The 22,109-nt window shown below is 34.5% G+C and overlaps 2 protein-coding genes across 3 annotated transcripts; both read right to left on the minus strand.

The window, feature by feature from the left end:
- Window positions 1–303: 303 nt before the first annotated feature.
- On the minus strand, window positions 304–3,896 carry LOC105090019 (olfactory receptor 4F3/4F16/4F29). 2 transcript variants are annotated; one of them, XM_064486392.1, is made up of 2 exons: window positions 3,887–3,896; window positions 304–1,282 (listed from the first exon to the last, which is right to left on the minus strand). In XM_064486392.1, exons 1-2 carry the CDS (start codon window positions 3,894–3,896, stop codon window positions 357–359), a joined length of 936 nt encoding a protein of 311 aa, XP_064342462.1. In that variant the 3' UTR covers window positions 304–356. The 2 variants fall into 2 exon arrangements, with proteins under 2 accessions (XP_064342462.1, XP_010979513.3); XM_010981211.3 differs by lacking the exon at window positions 3,887–3,896 and having other exon boundaries at window positions 304–1,307.
- A 12,349-nt stretch (window positions 3,897–16,245) lies between these two features.
- Window positions 16,246–17,291, minus strand: LOC105089967 (olfactory receptor 4F3/4F16/4F29). The gene has a single exon (XM_010981149.3). It carries the CDS (start codon window positions 17,289–17,291, stop codon window positions 16,338–16,340), a length of 954 nt encoding a protein of 317 aa, XP_010979451.3. The 3' UTR covers window positions 16,246–16,337.
- Between the last annotated feature and the right edge of the window lie 4,818 nt (window positions 17,292–22,109).

The following is a 22,109-nucleotide window of genomic DNA, read 5'->3' on the forward strand; positions in this document are numbered from 1 at the left end:
AATTCCTGTCTGTGAGACAGGCTTCTTTTAAAAAGAGAGACAGAGTTCTCCCTGTTCTGAAGGCCTTAAATAAATATGCCCAGTTTTGTATCTGTAATAATTACTTCATATAAATATTATTCCTTAGGAATTAAGGCTCAAGATTTCTATAAATGTTGATTAAAAATATTTCATATGTAATTCCTTTTCTCTTTTCAGAAGTGAATGTCCTTCCTTCCTAAGTGAAAGACAAAATAGACTCAATATCAGTGTGTATAATAAAATCTAAGTAGGACAAAGAAAAGCTTCTCTCTGAATTTGACCATCAGTTATGAACATCAGTAGTCAACAAGGGCTCTTTACAATACAGGCATCACTTAAGAGATCTTTCTATATCTCATTAGCTGTCTGCACACCCTCCTCATTGCCACCTTCATGTCTTGGTTCCTAAATGTATAAATAACAGGATTCAGGAAAGGAGTAAGAACTGCATCAAAGATGCCCAGAAACTTATCCAAGTGTGTAGAGGGAGATGGCCATGTATAGAAAAATATCAAAGGACCAAAGAACAAGACTACCACTGTGATGTGAGCTGAAAGTGTGGACAGAGCCTTGGATGAACCTGATGAAGAGTGTTTCTGAACAGTGAGAATGATGACGATGTAGGAAACGATCAGAATGAAGAAGGAGCCAACAGAGATGAATCCACTGTTGGCTGTGACCATGAACTCTAGTTGGTAGGTGTCTATGCAGGCAAGTTTGATGAACCGAGGAAGGTCACAGTAGAAGCTGTCCAACACATTAGGACCACAGAAGGGTAAGTTTACTACAAAAGCCAGTTGAACCATAGAGTGGATAAGGCCAGTCATCCAGGCAGCCGCTAAAAAGGAAATGCACATTCTTGGGCTCATAATGGTCAGATAATGGAGAGGCTTGCATATGGCAACGTATCTGTCAAAGGCCATGGCGATGAGCAGCACCATCTCCACACCACCAATGATGTGGATGAAGATCTGAGCAATGCACCCTACAAAGGAGATGACTTTACGCTTTCTGAAAAGGTCATAAATCATCTTGGGAGAAGTGACGGAGGAAACTCCCAGGTCAATGAAGGAGAGGTTGGCCAACAGAAAGTACATGGGGGAGAGTAAGTGAGGCTCAGAAGTCACAGTGAGAATAATGAGGGAGTTTCCTATCATGCTTGCCACATAAAACATGGAGGAGAACACGAAGAGGAGAAGTTGTATTTCCCAAGAATCAGTGAGTCCTAGGAACACAAACTCTGACACCACAGTGTGATTTGCTCCATATATTGGCTTTGTAGGCATTGCTACCTGAAGGAGAATAATAAGAAAAAATGTAAATTATGATAATTATTTTAATAAATTAGATAATTATTTTCATAAATTAGAAGAAGAGCAGTCAACGTTATGAAGCCTATTTCTACTTTATCATTAAAACTGACCCTGGTATGCTTATGGCCAATAAATGTGATCACACAGAGAAATCAGTGACTGTCATGTGGAGCAGTCCTTATCACCAACTTCTCTCTGCATTTAAAACCCTCTGCTTCCTCCAAAGATTGATGCTCCAATATTATTCATGACATACAAGATGTTTAACATGAGTAAGAGGAATTAAACCATAAAATTTTTAATTTTGGGCTTAAAACTGGTATCTTCTGACCCCAATCCCAAAGAACAAATCACAGAGAGGTGTAGGTCCATCAACGGTCTGTTACCAGTTTGTGTTATATTAGATACAGAGTATATGAATATTTAGAAACTTCTCTAGCAATTTGACATTACAGTGACATTCATGTTTCTGTTTTGTTTTGTTTTTTTTTTTTTTTTTTACCAAAGCCATAGTTTATGAAACACTAGAAGTTAAAGAAAAACCTTATCCTTCCACAAAGGTAATTTGAGAAACATTGCCTTAGAGTACTTAGAACATGATTTGAAAAGCTTAAAACTATTAAATGGATAGCATAGTGGAAACCATTTTGTACAAATCTGTACAAGGAGTTATCACATTTTGTTGTAATTATTTACTTATATTTAGAGCTACATCATAGCTTTGCAAAAAGAATACTGGTTTTGAATTTCGATTACAAAGACATATATATATATGTGTGTGTATATATATATATATATATATAGTCTTCAGCCATTGACAACTTGATCTTGGGCAAATTACCTAAACTCTTTAAGTCTGTTTATTTACCTAGGAAATTGTAATTAGTAAAATAATTAATGTATAATCAAATGGCTGTATAAATATTCTGTAAATGTTTAGTCTACTCTTTATTTCACTTGCCCTAATAGCACTCAACACGTGAGACATAGTGAGTGAATGGAGAAGAAAATTAAATACTATTGACCAACAGGGAACATCAAACTTCCATGTCAGAAAATATATTTCAATAAAAATGAATATAATATTCATTATTATTTAATTATATTAATTAGACTATCTTATGTAAGTTTAATTGATTTGCTCTCAAAGAATACTGTATTACTTAGTAATACTTACCACAAATGTAATTTATTATTTGTTTAATTTCTGCTTCCCAACTAGGCTGCAAGCCTCATAAACTTATGAACCATATCTATCTTCTTCAATTCAGTGTATCAAAAATTTAGAATCAGAAACATATATTTGCTGAAAGAGTGAATAAAATGTATTTGCTCCGGTAGACACTGACCATGTAAGGAAAGAAGGAAAAGACAAGAGTCTGGGGAATTCAGGAAAGTGAAATTTTTGCCCCTAGGAAAACCAAAAGAGAGAATAGGACTAAAATAAAAGATTTCAATTTAATGAAAGAGACTGAAATCAATGAGGTCAACTCTGGGACCTACTGATAAATTCAATATCCCTTATTTATTAAACTCTCTAGTTATTGTAGATCAGGAAATAAATATCCAAATATGTTAAATAACTTGACCAAAACCATAAATTTACCTAGTGTTAGAGCTTATACTAGAACCCAGGTTTACTGACTCAAAGATCAGTCCCCTCTCTGATTTTCTGCTTTATTTCTTCTTTTATTTAAACTTCCTGAGGATACAACTTGAACAAAGACATGTGATGGGAATTGTTGGGAGAACGATAAAGCCCTATAATAGTTGACAGCTGTCATTTATTGACATACTGGTAACTGCTGCTTTGGTCTCCATGATTAGTCACTCCTGACAATTTTCTATCACTAATTAACGTACCTTTGTGTCCTGGGGAACTTGGCATTTGCTGAAACACTTATTCTTACCTTACTTGTTATAGTAAGTACTCTTATTTGGAACAGAAGGCTTTTTGATGGATTCATGATATGAAGTGCCCATTTAATCAGTTCCAATCACCTTTCTTTCTCCAGAGGGAACTGAGACCCCTGAACAGGTTTCCAGCATGAACTAACCACTTAGAAGCCTCTATAATGTTGGCTGTATTCAAGTCCTACCTCCTTCATGAAATCGCTCTTGATTCCTTCAATTTCAGTAGTTTTCTGCTTCTAGTGTTTTATTTTAACTCAGATTGTAGGACTATTCTTCCGTCATATTTCTTCATAAGCTACCCAGTACCTACAGGAATTATTGTATCTTTAGTAAAAAGCTTGAGTGCCCCATTTGAGTCAAAGTATTTTGAGGTTGATCACCAATCTCAATGTAGAATCAGGGACACTAGCCTACACTTGGGACTTCATATTAAAGATAGACTGTGTATATGATTCCATTATTCATTGACGTCATCTCTTTTTCGCTTTTATAACATAGCAGTTATTTTTATTATTTTTTTAAAGAAGCTGCATGGGATAATGAAGTGAGTATAGGGTTCAATATCAGAAAAATTATATTTCACATTCTGTCACCTAATACTTGATGATCTTAGGTAACAAACATTTCATTTCTGAGACCCTTTCCCATCTGTAGAATGGAGAAAATTAATGTCTTACAGAACTGGGAATGTGAGATAATATATATCACCAAATACAATTAATTTTTCCTCTTTAATGCCTCTGGTAATGGAAATAACATATATGTCCACAATGAGGTCATACATAAATAAATTGTTGTAAATTAATAAGATAAAATGAGTTATTTGGAAAGTACACTGAATGAACCAGATTTATATTTATCATCATGAAAAACCCCCAATATTTTACAGTGAATGAAAAACACCAAGTTGTAAAATAATATAAATATCATTTTTGTAATTTCAAAACACTCAAAAAGTATTAAATATTATTGAGTATAAATACATACATGTGTAATAGAAGTATTAGAATTTGAACAAGAAGGCTACCCAAAAACTTCAGAAAAGCAGTTTTCTCTGGAGAGAAAAAGAGAGGAATCTGATGGAAAAAGTGTTTTCAATTTTATTTGTAATGATTTACTATCAAAAAAATTATTAAATAACAAATGCCCATTGTTAGATTTTAACATTGTTAGATTAACAAATGTCCACTGTACCAACCATACAGTTTTGGGTACTTTTTAAATGGGTGAAATATGTCATAATTTCTTTTTTAATTTAATGCATCTTCCCTGTATCCATTCCTTTTTTCTTCTCACTGACCCTAGGTCATCAGTTCTCACCAGATCTATCACAAAACCTTATCAGAATTCTCTTCTTCAGGTATTCACTATTCCAACAAAAATCCATTGGCTCTCAAAAGAGACTCAATCATAGTATTAAAAATTTAGTGTGTCCTTTTTTGCCTTCATGTGAACCACAAACTCCTAACAGAGCATTCAAAGCCCTCTGGAGTCTGGTTTTTTTAAACCTCATTTCCTATCTTATTTTTCCCACTTCCTTTCTTGCACCCCATGATCCAGCAACACCTGTATATTATCGGAAAAAGCCACACACTATACATCCCTCCATACTTTTAAATACACTGGTTCTTCTTCCTCAAAAACCTTTCCACCATCTCCACTCACTGCTCACCCTGCAAAGTAAGTGCATGCTATACTGTTTAGAACCACCCCCCCTTTTTTAAACCAGCTCTTCACAGTCTAAGCAGATTCATGCCTTCCTAATCTATGTTCCTATTCATAACACTTTATTATGTTCTAGATCATCACTTATCATATTACATTATAGTTAGTTTTATATGTAAATGCATTGAGGGGAGGAATTCTGTTTTTACTCTCATGTAATCTCAACTGCTAACAAATGTTCAGAATAAAAAAGGAGGGAGAGAGACATTGAAACTACTGCCACCAGCAAAACTTTCCTGAAATTTCAGTGATGTGAAAATTAGATCTCCACATAATAAAGGCAGCCTCAACATGGGAAAGTCAGGTTGCAATTGAAATAGTAATAGGTATAGCAGATCATGTATTTTTAATAACACAATTTGACAAAGATAGAAGAGGATATAATTGGATGATTGAAAACTATGAAAATATGGCTGATTTTGTAACTAAGGAAGGTGGATAAAAAGACTGAGAGGTGTTCTGAAGAGAAGAAAAAAGAAAACAGGAGATTATAAAAATGAAGAAGAATTGAGGAAAAAAACAGTAACCTAGGTCAAAATGAAAAGCAAAGAGAGGAGGAAATAAGGAAAGTATGTGTATGATGACAAGGGAAGAAAGATGAAGCCCACTTTAAATTAAGTAAGTGGTAGTTTATGGGATATGATTTATATTACTTTCTGGGCCCAGTCTTCAGAAATTCTTTAATTATAGCAGCTTTTAGGACAATGTCTGCAGGTGTTTTTTAAGTGCTCATTTTTTTCAAAGACTTTCTCCATGAGTCTATTCAGTAATACTTATTTAGCTGTGAATTTATTTTCCTTTTGGATCCCTGATTCCTTCAATTACATAGGAAACCAAAATTTGAGGAAAAGTTCATTTAAAGGGGAAAGAATTATAAATATGGAACCGAAATATATAACTGATTGTTATAATTACCCTGCAATGAGTATTAGAAAAAAGGAAAGTTAGAAGTCAAAAATAAATCTTCTCCAAAAGTACTAAAAGGAAAAGAAATATAAAACCAAATATTACAGAATATAGAAACTCATAGTTTGATGTGTGAAACTCAAATGTCAAAGTTTAAATCCACGTGGGGCATAGTCAGGATCCTATTTACACCCTGAGCAATAGTCACAGGATTCTAGATGGAGACACCAGGATATGATGTTTATTTACCTGGAAGTCATCAAATACCTACAATCAATCTCCTGGTTGATTAGGTTCGGAAACTACTTTCTCTTACGGATTGGTTTGTTCAAAAGGAAAGTTTTTAGATTGCTTTTCTCAAGTACATTAACTGTAATTACTTAACTCATTAAATATACATGGTATAAAAGAAAAGGGCCAGTTCTTTGTCTTTTAGTGTATTAATCCTTTTTCTTGAACCATACAGAATAGATCAGTCTTCCAGAAACAGACTGCCAGATATTTAATACTTTATACATGAAGAAAATATTAGCAGCTAGGTTTCCAAATAATGGAATCATCAAGTTGAAATTTACCTACAGACTTCTTATAGTTTTGAAATTTTAAACCATTATTCATATAAATTTCCTTCTCAATTTAAAAATATGGAAATATTTATATTTCCCTCATTATATTATAACTACCCTTAGCTGAAATGTCCTGCATTTTAGCTTTCAAATTGTCATAAAATTCTTCTTCAAACTTAAGTAAAAGTCTTCTTCCTTAATTTAAGACTGTTTCTTTTACTTTTTATAACTGTGTGTGTATAAACAAATTTCAGTGTCCCTTTCAATTTAATTTTTAGGTACACAAACTAAACAAAGTCACCCCTTAGTTTTCTGTTTCAAAGACTCAAAAACCCAATCCCTATTACATTTCCTCTTAGAACTTCTTTCTTATCTAAACCCTTCTGCATTCCGCAATCAATTTAGAGAAAAAAGTTAACAGAAAACATTTAAAAATTGTAAATCACATAAAAAAAGCAGGAAAAACAATTTTAACTTCTGGTAGTTTTCACTTTGTTTTTAAATTTTGCACATTATATTTTAAGTTAAATATTTATATTAGAAATAACTTATTCATATTTGACTCTATAGGTGTCTCTTCTATCCAGTTATCAATAAGATTCTTTTCCATCTTGAAAATTTTACATGCACTTAATAAATTCGCTTCTATTTTCACAAAGATAATCAGTTTATACTTTATCTCTTTTGGAAAATCAATGGAGATTACAACAACTCTTGCCTTCTGTTTCATGTGTCACCAATTTTTCTTACCTGTTTATTAAATTGCATGGGGTGAAAAGCATTCATTTAATTGTCACTGGCAACAGAGCACTGAATCCCAAATAATTATCAATCCATTTAACTTTTCCTAATATCTTTCACATTACCCTAAAACTGTGTGATTCCAGTTATAAGTCAAGGTCAGTTTATCTTCTTGAACATGTCAATACCCTTTTCCACAATTTTTCTCTACTACTGGTCAATTTGTTACCACAGATGCTAGCTAACCTGCTTCAGGAGAACACTCATGCACTTGAATACATGACTCATATCCACAGCAGTTCCAAAACAGAATCATGTATGACACAAGCATTATTCTTCTTACTACATTTTTTCTCATTTGCTATTTTACCTGCACAAAGAAAAGGACATCCTCATAGAATCTTAGATTTTCTTGTGTTCTCTAATACAAAGTGCCATACAACCTTGATATATGTGGAAATGAAGGTTATTAACACTTCTAGAGGACAGTGACCAAGTGCGACTGCAAAGACAGGAGTTTAGAAGGAGTTCATGGATCAAGGGAATTTACCCCTAGAGACCTATTTAGTTTGACCAGAACAAAGGTCCTAAAGACTCATAATAAGACACTAGAGAAGTAGGGGAAACAACATATATTTATCAATATAGAAGAATAGAACATACTCAAAATTTTGTCATCTCGATTTATAACTTTCAAATATTTCAACATATAGCTTATGGGCTTCCAGTTTTACTCTTGCCCTAGTCCCCAGAATTGTCAGAGGCAAGCTCTTTTCCATCTGCTGGTTCAGTGCCGTGAGTCCGAAGTTGTCAGAGGCCAATTTTAGCTGTGTTCACTGGAATATTTTCCCCTGGGACACTAGGACCTTTGAAGCAACTAAACTAAACTTCACAAGAATAAAATGCATAAATTTCCATAGTAAATAATTTGGCCCTATTTTTAAAATGAACTTTTCCATCTTGGGTTTATATATGCTGGCTATAGGACAGATAGCAATATAGTGGCCACTGGTTTAGGATATATACTACATCAAACAAGTAGCATCTTAAATTTGCAAGGTGTTCACCTCCAGTTGGTACAAAATATGACCATCCACCAGCCCATTCCACCACTCCATCAGTGAGACATCCATGGGTTATTGAGTATGAGTAAGTCTAGTGAATTCTATGAGCATAAGCCTGTTGTCAGACTTCAATTTCTATAAAAATGTGTCCAGAGTCATAGTTGCACAGGACACCATAGGAATAGATAAGGCAGAAAAGGTGTGTTTTAAGCCCATAACTGGTAGTGCTAGCAGGAGCACTATGGTTGGGAATGAAAAATCGGTACCCAGAATAAATTTATATCACTGTGAAGACAAGACTCTAATTCTTCCAGAAAATGTAGATAGTGAGTATAGTGAGGTGTGGCACAATAGAGGGTACTGAGGCTTTACTTTTGTATTGGCACCTTGGCCATGATGGTAGCCAGATCACCACAGTGAGGGGAAATTCATGTTGTTGAGTCTGTACAGAGACATGAACTATGCTCCTAAGGCCACTGTTCAGCACCATTTGAGAAGGAAGAGTATGTGATATCAACAAACAGTATTAGCATAAGGGTAAGAGACTGATTTGCATCACAGAGGCAAGTCTTCTTGTTCCTGTATAGTGAATAATCTCTAATAGACTTTTACATGGGCATTCTCTACGCTCTCTCTAAAAAAATCCATCCACATTCCTCTCCCTAAACCCCATCTCAAGAAATGTATACTCTTGTTCTTTCTTAGGTCTTAAACAAACACTTAAAAAATATAACAAAGAACCAGTCACAACTGAAGAAATCAATTACTGAAATAAAAAAACAATTAGAAGGAATAAACAGATTTAGATGATGCAGAAGAACAGATAAGCAATCTGGAAGAAATCACCCAATCAGAACAGAAGAAAGAAAAGAAAGAAAGAAAGAATTTTTCAAATGAGAAGGGTTTATGTGGGATAACATCGAGTAGTAACATTCGCATTATAGGGGTCCCAGAAGAAGAGAGAGAGAAAGGGACTTAGAAAATATTTGAAGAAATAATGGCTGAAAATGTCCCTAACCTGGGAAAGAAAACAGACATCCAGGTATAGGAATCACAGAGTCTCAAACAAGATAAATCCAAAGAGATCCACATTGAGACATATCATAATTAAAATGTAAAAGTTGAAGATAAAGAGAATCTTAAAGGCAGCAAAAGAGAAATAACTAATCATATAAAAGGGAAATCCCATAGGCTATCAGCCAATTTCTCAGCATAAACTTTATAAACCAGAGGAAGTGGTAGAATATATTTAAACCATTGAAAGAAAAAAAACCCTACAAACTAGAATACTCTATCCCACAAAGTTATCATTCAGAATTGAAAGTCACATAGTTTCTCAGACAAGCAAAAACCAAAGTTTATTCATCACCACTAAACCTCCTTTATGAGAAATATTAATGCCTTCTTTAAGAGGAAAAGAAAATGCCACAACTAGAAATAAGAAAATACATGAAATAAAAATCTCACTAGTAAAGGCAAAGCTATAGTAAAGGCTGTGGTTCAGCCGCTTAAAAAGCTAGTAAGAAGGTTAAAAGACAAAAGTAGCACAATCACATATAACTACAATGGGGAGCTAAAGAATACACAAGATAAAATATATAAAACATGCTATCAAAACCATGGAGGGGAATGAAAAGGTAGTGCATGGCATCAAAAAAGTCCCTATAGCCAAAACCATCTTGAGAAGGAAGAACAAAGCTTGAGGTATCCTGCTCCCAATATGAAACTATGCTAAAAAGCTATAGTGATCAAAAAATATGTTTTCGGTACAAAAACAGACATATAGACCTATGGAACAGAATAGAGAACTCAGAAATAAACCCACATTTGTATAGTCAATCTACAACAAAGGAGGGAAGAATATACAAGGGGAAAGATAGTCTCTTCAATAACTAGTGTTCAGAAAACTGGATGACTACTTATAAAAGAATTAAATTAAACCACTTTCTTACCCTATACACTAAAATTAAGTCAAAGATTAAAGACTTAAATGTGAGACCTGAAACTATAAAACTCTTAGAAAAAAACATAGGTGATTATGTCCTTGACATTGGTCTTGGTAATTAATTTCTAGATCTGACCCCAAAGGCAAAAATAAATTATACGTCACACTAAAACCTTCTACACAGCAAAGAAAACCATCAACAAAATGAAAAGGCCACCTACTGAATGGGAAAAATATTTGCAAAACAAATATCTGATAGGAGGTTAACATCCAAACTATATAGAGAACTCATACAATTCAATACAACAACAACAAAAAACCCAAAGAATCCAGATAAAAAAAAAGGTGATGACTAGCCATTTTTCTAAAGAGGACATACAGATGGCCACCAGGCACAAGAAAAGGCACTTAACATCACTAACTGTCAGGGAAATGCAAATCAAAACTGCAGTGAGATACCAGCTCACACTTGTTGGTATAGCTATTGTCAAAAAAAACAACAAACAACAAGTGTTGGTGAGGATATGGAGAAAAATGAACCCTCTACTCAGTTAGTGGGAAGGTAAATTGGAGTAATCACTACAAAAAACAATTTGGAAGTTTCTCAAAAAACTAAAAATAGAACTACCAATGGTCAAACAGTTCCACTTCTATGTATTTATCTGAAGAAAATGAAAACACTAATTTTTAAGATATATGCCACTGTGTTCATTGCAGGGCAATTTACAATAGCCAAGTTGTGGAAGTACCCTAGGTGTCAGTGGATAGATGAATGGATGAAAAAGAGATACTGTGTGTGTGTGTGTATAATGGAATACTACTCAGTCATAAAAGAGAATGAAATGTTGCTATTTGCAACAACTTGAATAGACTTTGAGAGTATTATGCTAAGTGAAATAAATTTGTCAGAGAAAGACAAATACAATATAATTGCACTTACACGTGGGATCTAAAACAAATGAACAAACAAAACAAAACAAAAAATCAGACTCAGAGAAAAGAGAACAAAATGGTAATTGTCAGATAGGATAGGTGTTGGGGGGATGAATGAAGTAGGTAAAGGAGATTAAAAGGGACAAACATCTAGCTATAAAATAAATAAGTCATGTGGATGTAATGTATGCACAAGGAAAATAGTCAATAACATTGTAACCACTTTGTATGGTGACAGATGGTATCTGGACTTGTGGTGATTGTTCCACAATGTATAAAAATATTGAAACACTATATTGTAGTCTTGAAACTAATATAATACTGTATGTCAAGTATAACTTAATTTAAAAATAAATAAATAAACAAATATTAAAAATATATACATTACCTAAAGTTCTTTCCATTACAAGAGTTTTTCTTCACTATGATCCTCACTAGGCAATTTCTGACTAGGGTTTCATGAAATGGCCATTCACTTCCAGATAGTGCCAGCATGACATGCATAAATATTCATAAAATATGCTTTGTTTTCTCCTCTGCTCTTAATTGGTCATGGAGGATTTCCTATGTCCAAATACAGAAATGTAGTGAAAAATTAGGCAGGGGACATGGAAATTTGAGCATTCTATAGGCTGCTTTTGCCTTCTGGACTATCTAAAGAGCCTTTTCTTGCTCCAGCCACAATTAAAAACTGGCAGCTTTATGAATTACCCACTAAATAGATTGGAGCAACCCCCTCAAGAATGGTATATGTTGCCTCTGAAATACAAAGAGATTCACCAAGGATTGAGCCTCTTTCTTTGGTGGACAATATACAGTAAACTTAGCAGAAATATCATGACATGCTCCAGACCACACGGAGATGTCACTGATGTGGAAAATCCCTGAAATTTTGATAGATTCACTTTGTCATCTGGCACACATATGTCTTACTTTCTACTTCTAGCTCACAAGGTCAAATAATTAGCACAGTATCATTAGTGAATTGGACCAACGTAATATCCCATGTAATATCAAAACCTTCAAGTACTTCTCTGACAATAATATAAGAAGGATGAGGAGATTTGTGTCAAAGATTGGGTTCTCAGGGAAGCAGATTCTGAGATGAAGATTAGCACAGAGGAAGTTTGTTAGGGATTACTACCAGGGGGCAACTCTATTTGGAGTTAGGGAATTAAGCAGGATGTTGCAAAGGCAGGAATTAGAGTACAGTTACATCAAGGCCTTATATTCCTCTCTCCCTGCTTAATTGCTCCATCAAAGACAGTTTCAATCCATCTAACCTACCTGGATCAATATATAAATCATGATGGAGTCAAACAACCATACAAATCAGAGCTCTTCCTTTTACAATATTATTATCACCTGTCAAAAAAAGCATATAAAAAAACTCCATAGCGGAAAAGGTTACCATCTTGCTTGTTCTCTCTTTAGTGAGTTAAATTAAACATATGATCACCTTATATAGGAGTCATATTTTTAACTTTTTAAAAATTATACTTTGGCCATTTTGGAGGCTCATCAGGATATCCAAGTGGAATCTTCTGGAGTCAATGAACTGTGTTTCCAAAGCAATGCACTCATGGAACATTTAAGCCAAAACATATCTCTTCTTAGTTTCCATAGTGAATCCCAATCAGCAGTGAAACTTTACCTTCACTGACACTCTGATCTCTGTTTTGTTTTTCTGTTTTGGTAATTTATTGTTTGTTGGTTTGTTCGTTTCTGGATCTTAACCAAGTTTGGTTCCAATCTGTTTGACACAAGTTTGATATGTTTCTCCTCACTGGCAGCAACAGAGATTGTGAATTTGATTTCATAATCTGATCATTTGGTAATCTCTACTGGGACGGTGAGGGTCTGTCATGGGTTGAATTGTGTCCCACCAAAATTTATATGTTGATGTTCAACCCTCAGTACTTCAGAATGTGATCTTATTTGGAAATAAGGTCATTATAGATGTAATGAGTTAAGATGAGGTATTCAGGGTAAGTCCTACTCCAAACTGACTGATGTCCTTTTAAAGGTGGGTAATTTGGTAGATGAGAAACAAGGATTTACTGTATAGCACAAGAAACCATATTCAATATCTTATAATAATCTATAATGGAAAATAATCTGAGACATATATATAAAATCTCACTTTGCTGTGCACCTGAAACTAACACAATATTTTAAATCAACTATACCTAAATAAAAAAGGGGAGGGGATTTGGGTACAGAGACAGACACATATAGAGTGAAGATAATGTGAAGAGACACGGGGAGAAGATAGCTATCTATAAGACAAGGAAAGAGACTTGGAACTGATCCTTCCCTCACTGTTGTCAGAAGAAACCAACTCTATCGATATCTTGACTTTGAACTTCTAGGATCCAGAACTGTGAGACAGTAATTTCTATTGTATAATCCCCCTAGTTTGCAGTGTGTTCTTATAGCAGCCCTAGTAAACTAATACAAGACCTATTCTCTATCAAATGAGAAATGATGGAGAATTTGCTCTATTGGTTAGTTTTAAAAACTGTTTATCTATTTGTCTGTTTGTGTAAGAATGTTTTCTTTCCACTGTAAGTGGAAAGGTTATTTGAGATATGTCTGTATGTTTCTCTACTTTCGATGTCTTGGTAAATCTGAATCTACTTTTGATCTGTAGATGAGGTTGTAAACTTGTACAAAGGAACTTTATGTGTGGCTGTACTTCTGTAATTGAGAAACTTACTGTGTGAATGTAAAATATTTCTGTACCTCAATGGGATATTAATAACTTCAAAGCCCCAAAAAAAAAGAGGTTCTCTAAGAATTGGTTTTTAGAGATCAATAGTGCTGACATGAATCTAATACAACCCATAATCCAAAAATTTTTTAACTGACCTTCTACTATTTTAAAATTGCTAGCTTTTTTAGAAATAAATTCTTATAAAAATTACTAGCTTAGAAGTATTTTTATATGAGAATCCAAATTCACATAGTGAAAATAAATTCTTGGACAATTCAGACTGAATTGATAGTATTTTTAATAGAACAGCGATAGGTCTCTTCCTGATCTTACCAGTATAGAGTACAAGAGAAGCATTTAGTATTAGAAAAAATATAAAATTATGTGTTGAGTCAATTTGAGTTATACTTCTGATAGTTCTGTAGTGTGTCTACTTAAACATAGTATTTAATATTGTCAACAATTTTAAGGCCATGGTTAATATTAAGCATAGTAATTAGGGGACATTCTTTGAATTGTTTTTAAGGAAGACTGAATATTGAAACATTGGTCAGGGGTATGTGTGTGTGTGTGTGTTATATCTTTATAGGATGTCTATATCTTTTGATCAAGTTAGTGTATATGTTCATTTTTGTTACACTAAGAGTATCATTTACTGCCTGTAAGAAGATGTGAATAGAGTGTGTGTGTCTGCTGGGGGTTATATTAGTGTGCTCATGAGTTTTGCTGGTTTACTGAAATGACTGTATATGACAGACAATTCTCAGTTATTCTCCTTCAAGAACTCTCAATGAAATAGAAATTAGTTATGTTGGTCAAAAGTCATAATTAATATAGGTGTCTGAGACTATTCTAAAAGTAACATGACCAAAAAATGTCAAGGAATAAGAGTACATTTATCTTAAGATAAAATATTATTCCAGAAATTGAAAGAAGATAGTAAAAGACAAAACTGAATAGATATAGAAAGCTACAGATTGCTTTTAAAAAGTAAATTATACTATATATATATATAAATACACGTGTATTTACTTTATATATATATATCATTTCTGAGTTGAAGCAATGATGTGTGTCAAAATTTTGTCAAAGTTTGCACAGCCATGGTTCAGTAAGCTTATTTAAATAAGTGTAGAAATGCTTTATTATCAAATATTATATTAAGGCAAGATCAATTTTGGGTTTGTCTCTGTTAGAATAACATGATAAATTGATCTCTGTATATTTATTCTGCTCTTAACCAGAAGCAGTGCATGTAACTCTCTACCTTCTATGTAATTTTCTTAGTAAGCAAGATTCTGTAACTCACAAAGTGGGTTATAAACAGAAGTTCTTAGTAGAAAGGAAAGGAAAGGAAAAAATGTCATAAAAAATAAATACCATTATGTTAAACTTTGGTTCAGTCCCTTATGGGGATGAGGCATTGTGTGGACTACAATGTGTACTATATTCCTTACTGTGGGTCACTGTCTGAAAGTATGAAAACCAGTTCTATAAGTGACCCTACCCTTGCCATTTAGTTATTCTCCCCCCACTCACACTGGACAGCTGAACTCCTGTACCCAAACAACAAGTTTTTTTAAGAAATGAAACCCGTTGAGAAGGCAATTGATAACAACTACAAGAGATCAATTTAAAAGGGGCAGGAATAAGAGAAGTTAGAAGGGGACAGAGAAGCAAATGCAGGGAAGTGGGGAAAGACAGAGAAGTAATGGGATGGGAAGAAAGAGAAAGAAGAAAGCCTGAGAAAGGAAAGGGAAACAGGGAATTTTTTTTCCCTGCCCAGAGACCGTAAGTGGTTGAAGAAGAATGAAGAGGAAGACATAGGAAGGAAAGAGGAATGAAAGCTTAATTGGTTTGAGTAGTGTAATGCTAGTCACAGAGAAAAGTCCTCGTATTTCCCAGTTCATTGTATTCCAAGAACCGCTCCTGTGACTTCTATCCAGAGTTGTGCATGCATTGGGCTCCTACATTTTTGTTCTCAAAGATTCTGTGCATGTGTTCTCAAAGAGCCCATCCTCCTTCCACAGCCTGGGGGGCAGAGACCCAAAGGAGGGGTAGAATGTAGGCAAGCTTCAGCATACAATATGAAGACTCAGTTCAATCTTCCCTTAGAGAATCCTTATTGGGTACTGATAGGAATTCCTGTCTTGTGAGACAGATTTCTATTAAAAAGAGAGACAGGGTTCTCTTTGTTCTGAAGACCTTAAAGAAGTATGCTTGTTTTGTATTTCTAATAATTACTTCATATAAATGTTATTCCTTAGGAATTGAGGCTCAAGATTACTATAATCTGTGATTATAAATACTTCATATGTAACTTCTCTCTTTTCAGAAGTGAATGTCCCTCCATCCTAAGTTAAAGACAAAAAAGACTTGATATCAGTGTACATAACTAAATCTAGGTAGGGTAAACAAAAGCTTCTCTCTGAGTTTGACCATCAGTAATGAACATCAGTAATCAACAAGGGCTCTTCACAATACAGGCCTCACTTAAGAGATCTTTCTATATCTCATTAGCTGTCTGCACACCCTCCTCATTGCCACCTTCATGTCTTGGTTCCTAAATGTGTAAATAACAGGATTCAGGAAAGGAGTGAGAACTGCATCAAATATAGCCAGGAACTTATCTAAGTGTATGGAAGGAGATGGCCATGTATAGACAAATATCAAAGGACCAAAGAACAAGACTACCACTGTGATGTGAGCTGAAAGTGTGGACAGAGCCTTGGATGAGCCACCTGAAGAACGTTTCTGAACAGTGAGGATGATGACAACATAGGAAATGATCAGAGTGAAGAAGGAACCAACAGAGATGAATCCACTGTTGGCTGTGACCATGGACTCTAGTTGATGCGTGTCTACGCAGGCAAGTTTGATGAACCGAGGAAGGTCACAGTAAAAGCTGTCCAACACATTAGGACCACAGAAGGGTAAGTTTACCACAAAAACCAATTGGACTGTGGAGTGGACAAGGCCAACCATCCAGGCAGCCACTAAGAAGAAGATGCACACTCTTGGGCTCATAATGGTCAGATAATGGAGAGGCTTACATATGGCAACATATCTATCAAACGCCATGGCGATGAGCAGCACCATCTCCACACCACCAATGACGTGGATGAAGAAGATTTGAGTGATGCAGCCACTGAAGGAGATGACTTTATGCTTTCTGAAAAGGTCATAAATCATCTTGGGAGAAGTGACAGAAGAAACTCCAAGGTCAATGAAGGAGAGGTTGGCCAACAGAAAGTACATGGGGGAGTGTAAGTGAGGGTCAGAAGTCACAGTGAGAATAATGAGGGAGTTTCCCATCATGCTTGCCATGTAAAATGTGGAGGAGAACACAAAGAGGAGAAGTTGGATCTCCCAGGAATCGGTGAGTCCCAGGAACACAAACTCTGACACCACAGAGTGATTTGCTCCATCCATTGGCTTTGTTAGCATTGTTACCTGAAGGAGGATAACAGGATAAAATGTAAATTATGATAATAATGTTAATAAATTAGAAGAGGAGAGGTCAAAGTTATGAAAGCCTATTTCCACATTAGCATTAAAATCGACTAATATGCTTATGGCCTCCAAAATGTGTTCACACAGAAAAATCGGTAGCTGTCACGTGGAGCTGTTCTTACTACCAACACGTCTCTGCTTTTTATACCCTCTGCCTCCTCCCAGGGATGATGCCCTGTATTACTCCTGAGATACATGTTCAACATGAGTAACAGAAATTCAACTCCAAATCTTTTGATTTTTGTTTAAAAACTGATATAATCTGACTTTAGTCACATCAAACTAATCACTATTGCAATTTTTTCCATATTTCAGGAATTAAATATTTGCTGAAAGATCGATGAGGATGAATTTAGATGACCAAAAAGTACATGGAAATATGCCTAATTATTTAATTAAGGAAGATGGATAAAGAAACTGTGCATAGCTTCTAAGTGATCAAGAAAAATAGAAAATAAGGGATTAGTAAAATTGAACATTTATAGAAAAAGAAGAAATAAAAGGAAAATCTAAAAAGGATGAAGAAATTATGGAAGTATGTGTATAATGACAAAGGAAAGAATGACAAATCTTACTTTAAATTAAGTAAACAGTTATTTATGAGATATGATTTCGATCACTTTCTGGACCCACTCTTCAGAAATTTTACAATTGTAAACAAATTGTATAGTATTTTATCTCCAGGTGTCTTCTAAGTGCTAAGGCCTTAGGAGAGTTTTTGTTTGTTTGTTTTGTTTTGTTTTTAACTAAGCTTTCATCATCTATATGAATACAGCTGTGAATTTATTTGCCTTTTGGCTCTCCAATCCCTATCAACTAGTCAAGAACTGAGAATTTTAGGAAGAGTGAGTTTAAAGCAGAATAAGATAGAAATATGGAACTTAGATGACCTATCCGAATGTCAGGGAATTTAGAAACTTGAAAAGTGTGGGTCATCACAGTTTTAAAGTCACTTGAGACAGAGTTAAGATCCACATCTCAGTCCAGAGCAAAAGTCAGAGAGAGATTTTTAGATAGAGACACAAAGATATGATGTTTATTCACCTAAAAGTCATCACATACTCATAGGGAAAAACTCCTTAATCATGGTGTTCTAAAATCACCTTATCGATTGACGATGCTTTGAAATAACTTTTCTTAAACATATTAATTATACCCATATTTTAAAGCTAATTAGATATCCATGATGCAAAAGACAGGGCCTAACTCTACACCTTCTGTTGTGACTAGTCTTTTCCTTGTTGCATAGAGAATTGATTAATCCTCCAAACAGATTCTCAGACACTTAATCCTTTGTAGATGAAGGAAATATTGGTAACTGAAGTTCTCAGTAATACTCATCCAGTTGAAACTGATCTACATATAGCTGTTAGGTTTGAACAAGGTACTAACCTAAATCATCATTTATATACATTTCTTCCTCAATTTAAGAATATTGTGAGTTTAACAACTCCTTCAGCTCAAACTTTCTGCATTTTATCTTTCAAATTGTCACAAAACCTTCTTTACATCCAAGTAAAACCCTGCTTCCCCTAATTTAAGACTACCTCATTTAATTTTATTTTTTTAGCTATGGGAAGTATAAATACTTTTGTGTCCTTGTCAAACAACTTTTTATGTACATAAATGCAACAAATAGTCATCCCTTTAACTTTCTGTTCGCAAGATTCTGCAAACTTAAAACCTTTATTTCCTCTTAGGATCTCTTTCTTACTCACTCCCTTCTACTGCCACCCCCTCTAAATCTCATTTGTCAACTTTCTCTAAACCTTTCTTCATTTTTACAGCTTAGAGATACTATTAATACAAAACACTCTATTTCTAACCATGCAAGGGACCCAAACACAAGTTTAAGCTCCTGGTAGTTTTATGTATTTTTTAAAAAACATTTTCCACATCGTATTTTAAAGTGATATTACATTGGAAATTGCTCATTCAGCTTTGGATTTTTTGGTCTCCATGTCTTTTACTTTCATTGAGATATCTATGAAATCCTTTTCCATCTTGTAAACGTGAATTCCTAATAAATTTGCTTTGCTTTTTCACAGAAGGTGATCAGTTTATACACACTTCTTTTGCAAAGTTAATGGAGAGAAAAACACAATTATCTTTTAGAAAATATTTTCATGTGTCATTAATTTTTCTTGCCTGTTTATCAAGTGGCAGAGGGTAAGAAGCATTCATTTAATCAGCATCAGGAACAGCGATTAATTGTAACCTAAATGCTGAATCTGGAATATTATAAAACCTTTGACTTTTTTGTAACACCTTTCATATTACCCTAGGAACAATGTGATTCTAGCTAAAAGTCAAAGTCAGTTAACCTTTCCAATGTGTCAGTAAACTTTTTTACAATCATTCGTCTGTGCTATTCAGTTCCTTATCCTGGGTGCTATCTACTTTACCTTAGGGTAACACTCATGCACTTAAGGATATGACTGACATTCATAGCAATTACAACAAAAATTACAAAGCCACTCTTTGTATTGTTAAGTTTATTTCCATTCTCCCATTTTACCTATATAAAGAGAACAGCATCTTCGAGGAGCCTGAGATTTTCCTATGTTCTCCAAAACAAAATGCCATATAAAATCCTGCCGTGAGAAGAAAAGAAGCCAATTATAGCTCAAGAGAACAGTGACCAAGTGATACTGCAAAAGCATTTTACTTTATAAGAGGCTTATGGGTCAGGGGACTTTGCCCCCAGAGATCTAATTGGTTTGACCAGAGCAACCAAAGGATCTAAAAACTCATAATAAGACACTAGAGAGAAAGAGGAAAACAAAAGTAGAATTTTTTAAAATATCTCTGTGCTATTTTGTTGGAAATTTTATAAATATTGGTAATTACCCATTAAAAATAATCTCTAAAAATAGGTAAGTATTAACTCAAAAAATTAACTATAATCATCTTAAACATCTCCAAAAGAGCCAATGTGCTTAATTATTAGTGTAGTAGTAGCATGTACACAAGACTTCATGTTTATACAATCTTATATTGAGTAATTATGGATGTGTACAAAGACAGCTATACAAAAGTTCATTCTAGTGAATAAAGCTTAAAAGTGAATGAAACAACTGAATTATCTGAAGCCACTGAAAAACAAGTTCAAATTCTATATATAGTTAAAGACAACCATAGACATTTTTGAATCAAACTCTGGATAGCAAAACAGCATATGTAGTATATTGCTGTGCAATAAATATCCATATCTATCTATTTCTGCATCTGTCCATCTATATCTATATGTATGTATCTGAACAGACAAACTTTTTTGACAAGTACTTCAGGACAGTGAGATTTTTAGCTGGGAAAACAAGTATTTTGACTTCCAGTTTTGTATATTCCTATCAATCAGGACTTTGCCAGAACAAAAAAAAAAAAAAAAAAAAGGCACACTCAAGTTAGGTAACTGAAAAAGAGCTTAATAAAGGCATGAAGTCAGCTAGATAAGGGTTGAGTGGAAGTGGAGGGGCATGTGGGAGCTATTCTTTTACTCTCTGTACTCATTCTTGTCTTTTATCCAGAGGACAAACAAGGAAGGAAAGATAATATGTACTTCATATTAACTACATAAGGGAAAAAGATGGAAGAAAAAAGATAATTAGCATAAAACATAGCTGTCAAAATCCCCATGTATGGCTGATGATGAGACTAATTCTGATAACAGAATTTCCCTCATTCCCTTTTCCACTAGTACCTAAGCTGGATAGCATATTCTACTTGGTGGGACAGACAAAACATTTTTCTATGGTCAGCAATCTAGACTTTGTTTAATGTGATGCCACTATTTTCCATTGATGAGAACTGCTGGACAGAGGAGTGCTGTTAGTGCACTCCAGTGAAACTCCTGAGTTCTGGACTTAATATTCCTTGTCCCTGTTGTGGAATAGAAATCAAATTTCCCCCTTGTAATTGGGATCTGTCAACCAGACATGCAGTACTGTCCTTAGACCCAAACGAGAGAATCCTTTGCCCTGGTCCTGATCAGGTAGAAGTTCTTAAATTGGTCCCCTCCCAGTCATGCCCTGCATGGTATGACAACTTCAAGGAACAAAAGAGACATGTCCACCTGGAGATAATGTCCATCCTTTAGATCAGATTCTGTTCCCCAAAGCCCAGGAATTTCTTTTGAAACTTCCCTAAGTCTATAAACCTAGCTATCCAGGATTTGCTATAGAAACACATACATAGACATCATATATATTTCTTGACATAGAAGGCTAGAATTTTCTGTACTCAATATTTTGTTAACTTGATTTATAACTTTCAAATATTTCAACATGTAACTTATGGATTCCCATTTTTAGTCTTGTCTCAGTCCCCACAAATGTCAGAGGTAGATCCTTTTCTGTCTGCTAGTTCAGTGACACGAGGAGCCCAAAGTGGTCAAAGGCTAGTCTCAGCCAAGCTCCCTTTGGAAACATTCTTCCCTGGGGCAGTAGAACCTCCAAACCTACTAAACCAAAGTTCAAAAGAATAGGAAGCATAAATTTCCCCAGCAAATTATTTGGACTTATTTCTAGAGTAGATTTTCCCACCTTGGGTTTATCTATTCCAGCCTTAAAACAGATAATTATATATATATATATATGCGCGACTGGTTTAAGATATGTACTGCATCAAACAGACATCCTAAACTTGCAAAGCATTCACTTCCCAGTTGGCACCAAAGCTGTTCATTCTCTAGGTCATTCCACTACTCTATCAAGCCAGTTGTTTCTGGGTGTTGCAGCATAAAAAAGTCCAGTG

Source organism: Camelus dromedarius, chromosome 5, assembly GCF_036321535.1.
Source record: "Camelus dromedarius isolate mCamDro1 chromosome 5, mCamDro1.pat, whole genome shotgun sequence".
Lineage (NCBI taxonomy): Eukaryota > Metazoa > Chordata > Mammalia > Artiodactyla > Camelidae > Camelus > Camelus dromedarius.